This window comes from Triplophysa dalaica, chromosome 17, assembly GCF_015846415.1.
Source record: "Triplophysa dalaica isolate WHDGS20190420 chromosome 17, ASM1584641v1, whole genome shotgun sequence".
Taxonomy (NCBI): domain Eukaryota; kingdom Metazoa; phylum Chordata; class Actinopteri; order Cypriniformes; family Nemacheilidae; genus Triplophysa; species Triplophysa dalaica.
The window spans coordinates 7,337,978-7,350,293 of NC_079558.1; the positions used below are offsets into that span (position 1 = coordinate 7,337,978).

Consider the following 12,316-nt stretch of genomic DNA (forward strand, 5'->3'; position numbering starts at 1 on the left):
TTCTGTTATATTATATAGTGTCCCGTAACTAGCAAACAAAGCCAAGCATAACACATTTGGTCGCTTGCATGTCAGTTTATTTGTTATATTAGACGGTTCACATACTGCTTTTATTTAAACACCATGTCTTACAGTTGAAAATAATTAAGTAACTAAAACACTTATAACAAAGACAATCTTTTTCAACTGAACTTATTGGTTTAACGACACTTTAATACTTTTAAAATAATAGCAGTGCCCCCTTGTGCATGTTCTCCATGCTAATGGCTCCTCCTGCAATAGAGAAAGAGAGAGAGAGAGAGACGCACGGAGCTCAGCGCAGGGGGGAGCTGTCCGAAAAACACACCAACAACACCCCGAATAAGAAAAACTGCCCGGGTTGGTGTCCTCTTTGTCGTAGACGGTCGGTTTTATTCGTTTCGGACCTGAGATTCGCGTAAATGGTAAGAACAAAGGAATAAGGTCCGAGGGAAGTGTATTTTTTTCTGGCTAAACTCACCTCGCCAAATGAACTCCGTCAGAGCGAGCAGCAGGAGACCCAGGCGAGTGTCGAGGCCGCGCCCGGTGCAGCCGGAAAGAAACAACGCAGAAAGAGGTGAGACCGGGGGTCTTTAATCCAACAACGCTTCAATGTAACGCCGTGTCGTGTGCGGCACGTTCTCTGCCCGACCCAACCCGGCCTGCCTGAGCGGCTTGAGTTGAAACCGTCGAGGCTCATATATGCAGGCCAGGCCGCGCTTTGTTTGGGCTTCACGGGCCAGAACCGTAGACGGGTAGCTTTTACACACTTGTCACGTTTCCGGGTTAAAGTTACGCCTGGAAACAAAGTGCTGGAGGGAGAATTGGGTTTATCCGAGTTTAATCCACCCCCAATTGTTTACAGTTGGAAAAGAGATGTGAAAAGGGGATTTAAGCAGGGAAATCTCCGCTGCGTAGCTGCTAGTGTAGGCTGCCATTGATATCGTTTATCTTGCATAAATAAGTATACCACTGTATAATAAACAATGACACAAACTAGACTCTCAACAGCAGTGTTGCGTCACCCAACAAGTTTGCAATGTTCTCATGATGCTTTCAGTTTGTTTTGACGCCTTAGTTTTGAAGTTGCTCTGTGTTTACACACTGCTAGCTAGCAAGGCTAGCAACGCTAGCTATATCGAGTAGCTGCGCAGTTGGGATCGTAACGCACGAACGGGATTGAATTAAGAGGAATTCTGTCAGAGATATGTGCGCAATCGTAGTTGGTCACATTTGCGATGTTGGTTTGAGAAGTTATTATTACAGTTTTGTAACAATACGTGTTATGGACAATAGTTTGGTTTGTGGTGGTGGCAGTGCATCTGCGACGATCAATCAGAAACCTTTGTCTTCACGTTTAGTTGGGTTACAGACCCCCACTGACTTTCAGCTTTGCTTTGAAAATATATTCACATTTTGAGAGCTCTTTCATGCTCCTAGATGTTTTCTGTACACTAAATTTATGAAGGACTGAATGATTTATTTGTATCAGTAGTGCTGCTGAGGCAAAACATTCGTTTTGGGAACCAGCCTTACCTATGTATTTCAAAATAAGATTTAAGTATTCATTGAGATAAGTATAGTGTGTAGGCACCCTTTGCAAACACATTTAAACTATGATAAGGAGGAAGGAAAAGGAAGAATAACATTCCACTTGTGTGTATTTACACAATGACTACTCTAAAAAGGTGGAGTATGATAAACGCCGCACTGCAGGCTCTGTTTGGGCACATGTTTCCTCTCTCATCACATACGACATGGGCATCTCTTCTTGACATTCGGCTTTACGTTCATACATGTTTCTAAGTACCTGTGTGTAAGCAGACAGAGAGTGAGCTGAATCCTGGCTTGTAAATAGCACCCATATTTTGTTTAGTGGGTGTAATGAGTTTAAAAGTGATAGTTCACCCTAAAATAAAAACCTGTCATTTACTTTTACATTGACTTGTCATTTCAAACCTGTATGACCTTTTTTCTTCCGAAGAACACAGAAGAAGATATTTTTAAGAATGTTGTCAACTTGCCCCAATAGAAATAAATGGGGGAAAGTGTTATTTGGTTACCAACTTTCTTCACAATATCATCTTTTGTGTTCTGTGGAAGAAAGAAAGTTGTGAACGTTTGAAATGTCAAGAGGGTGAGTAAATGATGACAGGTTTTTATTTTAGTGTGAACGATCACTTTAATCTTGTCATCTCAATGGCGCGATTGACCCACTGATCCATTCGACTGGGCACAGATTTTGAGTCCAGCTCTCCTTACTCATCTTTCACCTTTTGAATGTTGTCTCTAGGTACCAAATGTGCTGTAGAGAAGGACAGACTGTAAGCCTCTCAGGTACACGAGGTATTGACAGGTAGGTAGGGTACCCGCACACACAAATCGAGGTACAGAGGGACCCTAAAACATTTGTAGTTGAAGATAAAGCAGCATACACGGATGAAGATTCATTGTATACATTACAGAAGCTCTGTGGGAAGATGTTAGATGCGTAGCGTTCTCAGTTGATGGGTGGAAGTGTTGTCTTTCCTGCTATGGATGTTTTCTTTGCAGTTGTGGATTATTCGTGCACACATGTCATGCTTTATAACAACCAATTCAAATGGTCCCTTACTGCTGGCTTCCCTGTGGGTCATCATTAGACTTCTCCTGGTTTTCTTAGAGTTTCTCACTTTGCTTGTACAGGCACAGTTCACAACGTGCACGCATATGAAAATCAGAAGTGTGTTTTGGACCTTTGAGCTTGTTCAGGGCAGATCTCTTGTTGAATGAAATGTTTATTTTTCGGTGTTCTTTGTAGATGAGGACATCCCTGCAGATATGGTTGCAGAAGAATCCGGTCCAGGAGCTCAAAACAGTCCATACCAACTCCGCAGAAAATCCCTGTTGCCTAAAAGAACCGTGTGCCCAACAAAAAGCAGTATGGAGGTAAAGATGATCATTAATTCAGGCTGACTTTTTGGTCATAGTAGTTGTTCAGAAGCACATTACTGATGTTGTTTATGTGCGCAGGGAGCCTCCACTTCAGCCACAGAAAATTTTGGCCACAGAGCTAAACGTGCAAGAGTGTCAGGAAAATCCCAAGACCTGCCAGGTGAGTGAGCAATTTTCATAGTTTTCCAGCTGTGACTCAAGTTAGTACGGCATTCATTCATTCACTTTTATTTACCAAAGTGCTGACAGTCGAGATACACTTCATTAAAACATTTGAAAACAATTCACACATTTAAACAACACACAGCTGAAACACACGTCCTACTAACAACAAAAACTAATGGTTTTAAAAGCAATATTAAAACAATGGTTATGCCTTACTTTCTTCACAAGTGTTGATAGTGCCAAAAACCCTTAACATATTTCCAAGTTAAATGTACGTTGCTTGTGATTTATATCTTTAGCCGCCCCCGCGGAGCAGTATCTACAAGAGAAGCTTCCGGATGAAGTTGTCCTAAAGATCTTCTCCTACCTGCTGGAGCAGGATCTGTGCCAGGCCGCCTGCGTATGCAAGCGATTCAGTGAGCTTGCAAATGACCCCATTCTCTGGTGAGAATCTTTCAATAGCAGTGTTTAGCTTTGCAGAAACACTTGGGTTATTAATGATTGAGTAGAACATTTGGACGACTTGAACAAGTGACGATTGACAAGTAAATGTAATTAAGTTTGCTTAAACACTAAATAAACATTACAAGGATTGATGTTTAGAATCAATGGTACTTATTTTGTGAGTAATTGTTTTGTCTGTCTGTTTGTTTCTCAGGAAGAGGTTGTACATGGAGGTGTTTGAGTACACACGACCCATGATGCATCCAGAGCCGGGGAAGTTCTACCAGATCAACCCAGAAGAGTATGAGCAGCCCAATCCATGGAAGGAGAGTTTTCAGCAGTTGGTAGGAGTGTTTGCTTTTTTTTAATAAGTAAATGAAAATGTCATTTTATATATATATATTCTTATGTTGCCCCGAACTCGTCTTTCTAAACACGAGTTACACAAGGACATCAGACAAAGTTTAATGCACAGGAGCATGTTCAGCTCGCTTATTATTTTAAAAGAACTACACAATTTTTTTATTTAAACCATCCCGATGCTTAAGCAGTTTGCAGTTCATTTATGCCGGCCGCTATGACACCTCATGATGACATCACTTACATTGTTAATGTTGCATCCATCAAGTTAGTGTTTCATCAGAAAGTAAAAATATTCTTTACCTGTGAGAATATTTAAAAATTTTAAGTCCCCTATTTATTAACATTCATCTTGAAATCACAGGGTTGACCGGCAGATGTTGAAATGTGACTACATAATAACTAATTTCCTTATGTCTATAATTTTGTTTTTTTACAGTATAAAGGAGCACATGTTAAACCTGGTTTTGCTGAACACTTTTATAGCAATCCCGCCAGATATAAAGGCAGAGAGAATATGTTGGTATGGACCTTTGACTTGTAAATTTAACTTTATATTGCTTTTTCTGTTCTGTGATCAAAATTCAATAGACGCATGGTAGTGTTTCAGCTCCATTATAATGGAAGTGTTATTCTGGTTGGCAGTATTACGACACCATTGAAGATGCACTGGGAGGGGTGCAGGAAGCTCATTTCGACGGCCTGATATTTGTCCATTCTGGCATTTACACAGATGAATGGATCTACATTGAGTCCCCCATCACAATGATTGGCGCAGGTGAACCTGACAAACCTTTTGTCTTTCTTTCCCAATAGCATTTACCTTTCTATTTTAAAATTAACTTTAGCCTTGACCTCATGACATCCTTACACCTTGTTTCTGTTCGTACAGCCTCAGGGAAGGTAGCTGACAAGGTTGTCATTGAAAACACTAGAGATTCAACGTTTGTCTTTATGGAGGGATCTGAAGACGCTTATGTGGGCTACATGACCATCAGGGTAAGTGCAGGATTTAATATATACGTAACGCACGCAGTTTCTACCAATCTCATATTAATCTTGAGTACCTATAGAGTAGTATTGCATACTTTATATCTTTAGTTTGATCACATTTATAAAAGACAGATACAGCTGATTATTTACGAAAACGGCGGGAGTACAGCACGAGCACACAATGCATTGTCGCATGATCCCTACATAACTGTTGATTCACTAAGTTTGTGTTGTATAAATTATGCACATACACGCCGATTGCCAACAAAACAAAGACATATGACTCCGTTTCACTTACAGCGTGGGGTTTATAACTGGCATCTTTTAGCATTGGGACCACTCCATCTATCAGTTTAAAACAATCTCCAAATCCAGCGTTATATCCACCGTTTATATAACATTCCTCTCCGAAGTGCAGTGAATAAACAAATACTGATCTTCGCAAACGCTGAACTCTCTATTTCTTGCTCCAGCTGGTTGACGTGTGCGCATGCTCCTTCTCCCGCTCTCCATGGTTGAAGCATGGGAGTGCTCTCTCATCGCACTCATGCGGGTTGACTTGTTGGTATGCTTTTCTGGGAGATTTGTCAGATAAGGGACTATTAAAAGTTGTTACGTAAGACAGTTTCATGTCTGTAAAAAACATTACTAAACCTAAACGAACTTGAAAAAATATTTCGTCATACGTCCAACTCGTTTTTTGACAACTTGACCACGTCAAGCATGAGAAGCCAGCAGGTTTAACAGTGTAAAGTCAGAATGCATCCCATCTTTAAGCCCTTGTTTTTGATTGGTGATTTTGATGATTATTTTTGTGCACATTTGATAATGTTGCTCGCTCTTACTGTTGTTAATCAAACATGTTCCTTTTTATTAAGAGGTAATAATGGTAGACATTTTGACTCTCATATTTATTTATAAGGTCATATTTGTTTTCTAAATGTAAATGTAATTTATAATAAATACTGCAATACTTAAATCAGTTAATCATGAGACACTGTTAATTTGCGCAATTATAGCTTTTGCCTATCAACATGTAAATCAACGTGGGGTGAACAACAAAACAGTAGCACAAGCAGTCTGCTGTGCAACATTTGTAAATAATTGGCTGAGCTATATAGTTAGATTGGGTTATAGAGTTTCTCTGTGCTGTCTACTTTCAAATTAGATTTTGATGCATATGCTCTTTTAAACTTTGTGCTTATGGCAGTCTTTTTACATCCAGGGTTAACAGATATATTTTTAGTGTAGTTTAGTAGGCTTAGAATGATCCTGAATGAAGTAGAATATTGTGAAAGATATTCAATGTTAAATTATGGCTAATGGCTTTTGACTTGCGATTGCATTTTTTGCCTAGTTAATTTCTGACCCTGTATTTCATATGCAGTTCAACCCTGATGATAAATCAGCCCAGCATCATAATGCTCATCACTGTTTGGAGATCACCGTTAACTGCAGCCCAAACATCGACCACTGTGTTATCCGCAGCACCTGCACAGGTCCCTTCTACTTCCACTACACACCAATAAATAAACTTACATTTATATAAAGCATGTCCTGTCCTCAGACTTGCACTGATCTAACAAACCATGCATCTTAAATTGATAAATGTTTTATGACAAATTTGTTGTCTTTTTTGTGCATTACTGTAAATGAACAACCGCCATATGGACAAATTAGATTACAGAGATTTATCATCAATTACTCACACTCTTGTCATTTCAAACCTGTATGACTGGGTCATTTCAAAAATGTTGTTCACTGGGGGGGCATTGATTTTCGGTTACCAACTTTCTTAAAAATATTGTTTTGTGTGTTCTGCGGGAAAAAAAGCCATCGAGTTTTGAAATGACAAGAGGACAAGTAAATGATGACAGAATTTTCGTTTTTGGGTGAACTATCACTTAAGGTTAAAATGTATTTATTTGGTCGATTTTTGTTTATTTATTCAAAGCGACAGTGCATTTGAGACATACATTTAAGTTAGAAAATAGGTCCTGTAACATGTTAAAGCACAAAAACTTTATTAAGTATTTTTGTCTCCCTTTCTGTTACAGTGGGATCAGCGGTATGTGTAAGCGGTCAGGGTGCTGGTCCAACCATAAAACATTGCAACATCAGCGATTGTGAGAACGTTGGGCTGTACATCACTGATCACGCACAGGTATGTAGATTCATTCTCTGTTTAAAAACTGTAGTTGTTTTTTTTGACACTGTTTTGACAAACAACAATCAGGGATGTGATTATTTTTTTTCGTATAAATACGGATTTCTGTTTTTTTTATCTTGCTGGGAGCACCCACATAAATCACATAAATGTGATTTGTTTTCATTCTTGATGGTACTGGGGGTTTGGGGATGTGTGCGACTGTGCATAGTCATCATACAGCCGGCCAACAGGATCCTTTCTACGCTCTCTACGTCATGCACACACTTGATATAAATGCAGGGCGACCGCTTCATTCAGAACAATATAATTAATAAATACGTTGAAGTCTCTACTGATTGCATACATTTAAATGAACTGAAACAGCAACATGCAGGGTAACATGCAGGGTTTGCAAATACTTTATTACATGTGAATTAATACGAACAAACGTTAAAGTAAGCCTAATATAAACTACTCAAGGGCTGCCATTTGTTAATGCCATCTTATCTGACATGAGCATCAAAGAATTAACCTATTTGAATAAATATTGTTTAGGTGACTGTTACACTAATAAACTCAACCGATGTTTCCTAAATTGACAATCAGAATTGGCTAATTATAATAGTTTTTTTGTGTTGCTAAGTGAAAAATATCTACTTTTGGCAAACAGTTGCCTGCTTTTAATAATGTAACATTTAATTAGGAACATTGAAGACTATTTTGGGGGGATTGGGGTTGGATGAGGGTGCGAGCAGTCTTCCTTCTTTTTTGTCCTTGGCTGATCACGTGCCTGATCAATGTTGTGTTGCAGGGTATTTATGAAGACAATGAAATCTCAAACAATGCGCTTGCGGGTATCTGGGTAAAAAACCACGGCAATCCTATAATCAGACGTAATCATATCCACCACGGCAGAGACGTGGGAGTGTTTACCTTCGACCATGGCATGGTAAATGTTCCAAACAACTGTTCATTCACTTACACCAACGATTCCGACCATTATTCAGTGAACTGTCTCTCTGTCTCCCTCTGCAGGGCTACTTTGAGAGCTGTAATATCCACAGGAATAGGATCGCAGGGTTTGAGGTGAAAGCATATGCTAACCCCACTGTGGTACGCTGTGAGATCCACCATGGCCAAACAGGGGGCATCTACGTACATGAGAAGGGCCGAGGGCAGTTCTTAGAAAATAAAATCTATGCCAATAATTTCGCTGGGGTATGGATCACCTCCAACAGTGATCCGACTATAAGGTCAGTATTGGAAATTCACTTTTCAGTGCCATGCTATTAATGATCAAAAATTTACTTTCAACCTGGAAATAAATTATGGACTTGATATATTCATTATGAAGTCAGTTGCGCTTGTAAAGCATTTCACTAAACACTCAACACCTATAAAAGAGGTTTCTGTGCTTATTCTAGGGGAAATGCCATCTTCAATGGAAACCAAGGTGGCGTTTACATATTTGGTGATGGTAGAGGCCTTATTGAGGGAAATGATATTTATGGAAATGCCCTGGCTGGAATTCAGATTAGAACGAACAGCTGTCCTATCGTGAGACACAACAAGATCCATGATGGCCAGCATGGAGGGATCTATGTGGTGAGCATGTACATTCACATGCGCAACACTTCATTTTAATAGAAGGAGGATTGTGGACACAGTCAAGTACACCACACATACTTCTTAAATGCATTGTTATAACCTGATTTGGTCTGTTCTGTCTTTTTAATGTCTCCAGCATGAAAAGGGCCAGGGTGTAATAGAGGAGAATGAGGTGTACAGCAACACTCTGGCAGGCGTGTGGGTCACAACAGGAAGCACACCAGTGCTCAGGAGGAACAGGATACACAGCGGCAAACAGGTTTGGAACTTAAACAATAATGTGAATCCTCATATAGGTTTCGTTTTTTTCTCTAGCCTTATGTTAAAATTGCCATTTTTCTATAAAGGTTGGAGTGTATTTCTATGACAATGGACACGGAGTACTGGAGGATAATGATATCTACAATCACATGTACTCTGGAGTCCAGATCAGGTTGGGAAAGTAACTGAATTTCTCCCTAAAAGAGAATAAACGTTATAATCATAACAACTGTAATGCTATATTGAATACATTTTTTAATTCTTGTTTTTTGCTTCGAACAAAGAACTGGAAGCAATCCAAAAATCCGAAGAAATAAAATTTGGGGCGGGCAAAATGGAGGCATCCTTGTTTACAACTCTGGTAAGTATTTTTATCTGATACTTCGCTATTGTGTCTGTTCGACTTTGACTGATGTGCCACATGGAGCTTTCATCTGAGTAATTTGTCTCTTTTGTGCTATAATTCTGCCACAACGCAATAAAATGTTTTTTCATCATACTTCTGCCTCTGCTTCATTGAGCTGCCCAGATTTGAGAACAACAATGTCTTGGATGATTTGTTTTTAGGGCTTGGCTTCATCGAGGACAATGAGATCTTTGATAATGCCATGGCAGGGGTGTGGATTAAGACGGACAGCAACCCGACGCTGCGCAGAAATAAGATTCACGATGGTCGGGATGGGGGCATTTGCATATTCAACGGTGGGAGGGGTAAGAATGGCGAGGAAGATCTCTGTTCGCTCACGGTTACAGTATTGAAAACGCTACACCAGCTGATTTGCTGTTAAAGAATAATAAACAGTGCAGATTCCAAGACAAAGACCAAAGATCTTGAGTTTGCTTAATGATTAATCCTAATAAGATATCTGGGTTGAGGAAAATAACACTTTGTACCTATTTCTTCTGAATATTGAAGAAATAGTGTTGACTATAAAACTAATACTAGTTTGTATTTTTGGACATTCAGGGTTGTTGGAAGAGAACGACATCTTCAGAAACGCACAGGCTGGTGTTCTCATCAGCACAAACAGTCACCCGGTGCTGCGAAAGAACCGGATATTTGATGGTTTTGCTGCAGGTCAGTATACAGTTAAGGTCCAAAGTGCCTCTTCATTGCATTCATGCATTGTGAGTGATGCAGTATAAAAAAGACCTGTTTGTCTTTTTAATGTGAATTAAATTAGACATACTATGTTGATTTCAATCCATTCACCCAACACTTTTTCTCTCCCTCTGTCCCGCTTTAAGGCATTGAAATTACAAATCATGCCACTGCAACCCTGGAAGGCAATCAAATATTCAATAATAGATTTGGAGGGTTATTTCTAGCCTCTGGTGTCAACGTTACAATGAAAGGTAAGCATTATCATTGAAGCTAAAAAAAGAGTAGCTTTTTTGGTGCCATCCCCCTAAAACAAATGTTTTTTCCCAACTGCCTAGATAATAAAATCATGAACAATCAAGATGCCATAGAAAAGGCTGTTAGCAGAGGTCAGTGCCTGTACAAGATTTCCAGTTACACCAGCTACCCCATGCACGATTTCTACAGGTAATCCAAAGGCAGGGAATTTAAAATAGTGTGCTTTGCAAATTGTTGCAAAGTGTTGTATTTCATCAATTTCTCTTCTCTTGCATTAGGTGTCATACCTGTAACACAACAGACCGGAATGCAATTTGTGTGAATTGTATTAAGAAGTGCCACCAAGGGCATGATGTGGAGTTTATACGGCATGATAGGTTAGTGTGCATTACCTCTTCGTTTTCCTTAAGGTGTTTTATCTGTATATTTTTAGTGTAATAAACCCACAAGTGTTGCCATAGTTATAGTCTGCGCACACATTTATCTTCACTAATCCCTCTTCTAATCTTCCCTATCTAGGTTTTTTTGTGACTGCGGCGCAGGTACATTGTCCAATCCTTGCACATTGGCCGGAGAGCCAACCCATGACACGGACACTCTTTATGACTCTGCACCTCCCATAGAATCCAACACGTTACAGCACAACTGAGATTAAGCTCATCCGTCATCACAGCACCCTGGTTTTCATTTTACCTGCCTACAGATCCAGAGCGCCTGCCATTTCTGGGACAGAGATACCTTTTGTGCACAGTGTGTGTGGATAACAAAACGTCAGACTTTGAATTAATACATTTAAGAGAACTACAAAAGTGAAACACAGAACTCTGTGTAAAGCTGCCTCAGTACTGGACGCAGACTCCTGTATATTGCTATCCAGAAAGATATCTTGGATGCAAGGAGTTCTACTTGGAATACTCTGAACGTACAGAGAAATAATGGTTGGGAGAACAACAGAAAATTTGGAAGAGGAAAATATTGTTAAGCAATATGTTGACTCAGGATTAAGGAGATTATTGAGGTGGTACCACAGTGGTATTGAGTTTGGGAAGGGAATAAACTTTCTTCGTTCCTTCCGACCGCATAGTCTTACAGTGTGTCCTGTGCGACTTCATCTTGGAGATTGAAGACGAGTTATGCTGCCGAATATGTACAGACCTAACCACGGCCGGAGCCACTAGAAGCTATAGATAACCGTTTCTCGGATTAGAGGCAGAGCCATACCACTATGGCTTCCCCCACGACTGTTTTTTGACAGCCGATGTGCTGAAATATATGTATGATATAAAAAATTAACAAAAAACAATGTGATTAGCACTTGCTTTTTTAATATGTTAATATGTTATTCTGATCTACAAATATGATTTTAATGCTTTCTCATGTAGTTTTGTATTTTCAGGCAAAAAAAAATTACTGTATTTGAATGTCTTTTATTTTATTATATATTATTATTATTGTTGTTATTAATATTTTTGTTAGCACACATTAGGCTTGCTGTAATTATACTCGTGTCTCAGCATATAAGTTCTTTCTGTGAAAGAGGAATAACAAAGATCAGTAAACACTACATTGTCCTCCAGCATTTTTTTTTCTTATTTTTATGAGGTGACGTTTTTAAGTTAACTACTTTAAAGAGACCGATTGATGTGTGGAACTTACGGTATTCGGTTATGGTTGTGCAGGTTCCATGGTGTGTTGCTGCCATTATAAGAAGGGTTATTTTGTTTGCCTGTTGTAATTCCCTTTCTAAATGTTTGGAGGTTTTATCTCTAAGCCTTTTAAAGTGTTAACCAAGGGCCCAAAGAACTCTGAAACATTGCTCAACTTCATACAGAATGTAAAAATGATCCCAGAGCATTTTTATTACGTTAATATTTGTCCATAACTGATTAAAAAATGCAACCAAAATATATTTTTAGCATTTTTATTTATTTTTTTGCATTACTTGTGCCTGTTTCAAATACGCTAAAAAGCCTTGCTGGAGTTGGTTGTATTGAGGGCCTCTGGTCCCTTTTAAAGCTGAGACA

At 39.2% G+C, this 12,316-nt stretch overlaps 1 protein-coding gene across 1 annotated transcript; it reads left to right on the forward strand.

Annotated features, from left to right (window-relative positions):
* Nucleotides 1–330: 330 nt before the first annotated feature.
* Nucleotides 331–11,856, forward strand: fbxo11b (F-box protein 11b). Its single transcript, XM_056771145.1, has 22 exons — nucleotides 331–595; nucleotides 2,819–2,946; nucleotides 3,031–3,112; nucleotides 3,417–3,561; nucleotides 3,776–3,905; nucleotides 4,361–4,444; nucleotides 4,567–4,699; nucleotides 4,814–4,920; nucleotides 6,302–6,413; nucleotides 6,972–7,078; nucleotides 7,875–8,012; nucleotides 8,099–8,316; nucleotides 8,488–8,668; nucleotides 8,808–8,930; nucleotides 9,019–9,104; nucleotides 9,217–9,293; nucleotides 9,500–9,643; nucleotides 9,900–10,010; nucleotides 10,181–10,288; nucleotides 10,373–10,481; nucleotides 10,571–10,669; nucleotides 10,812–11,856. Exons 1-22 carry the CDS (start codon nucleotides 508–510, stop codon nucleotides 10,939–10,941), a joined length of 2,640 nt encoding a protein of 879 aa, XP_056627123.1. The 5' UTR covers nucleotides 331–507; the 3' UTR covers nucleotides 10,942–11,856.
* The last annotated feature ends 460 nt before the right edge of the window (nucleotides 11,857–12,316 follow it).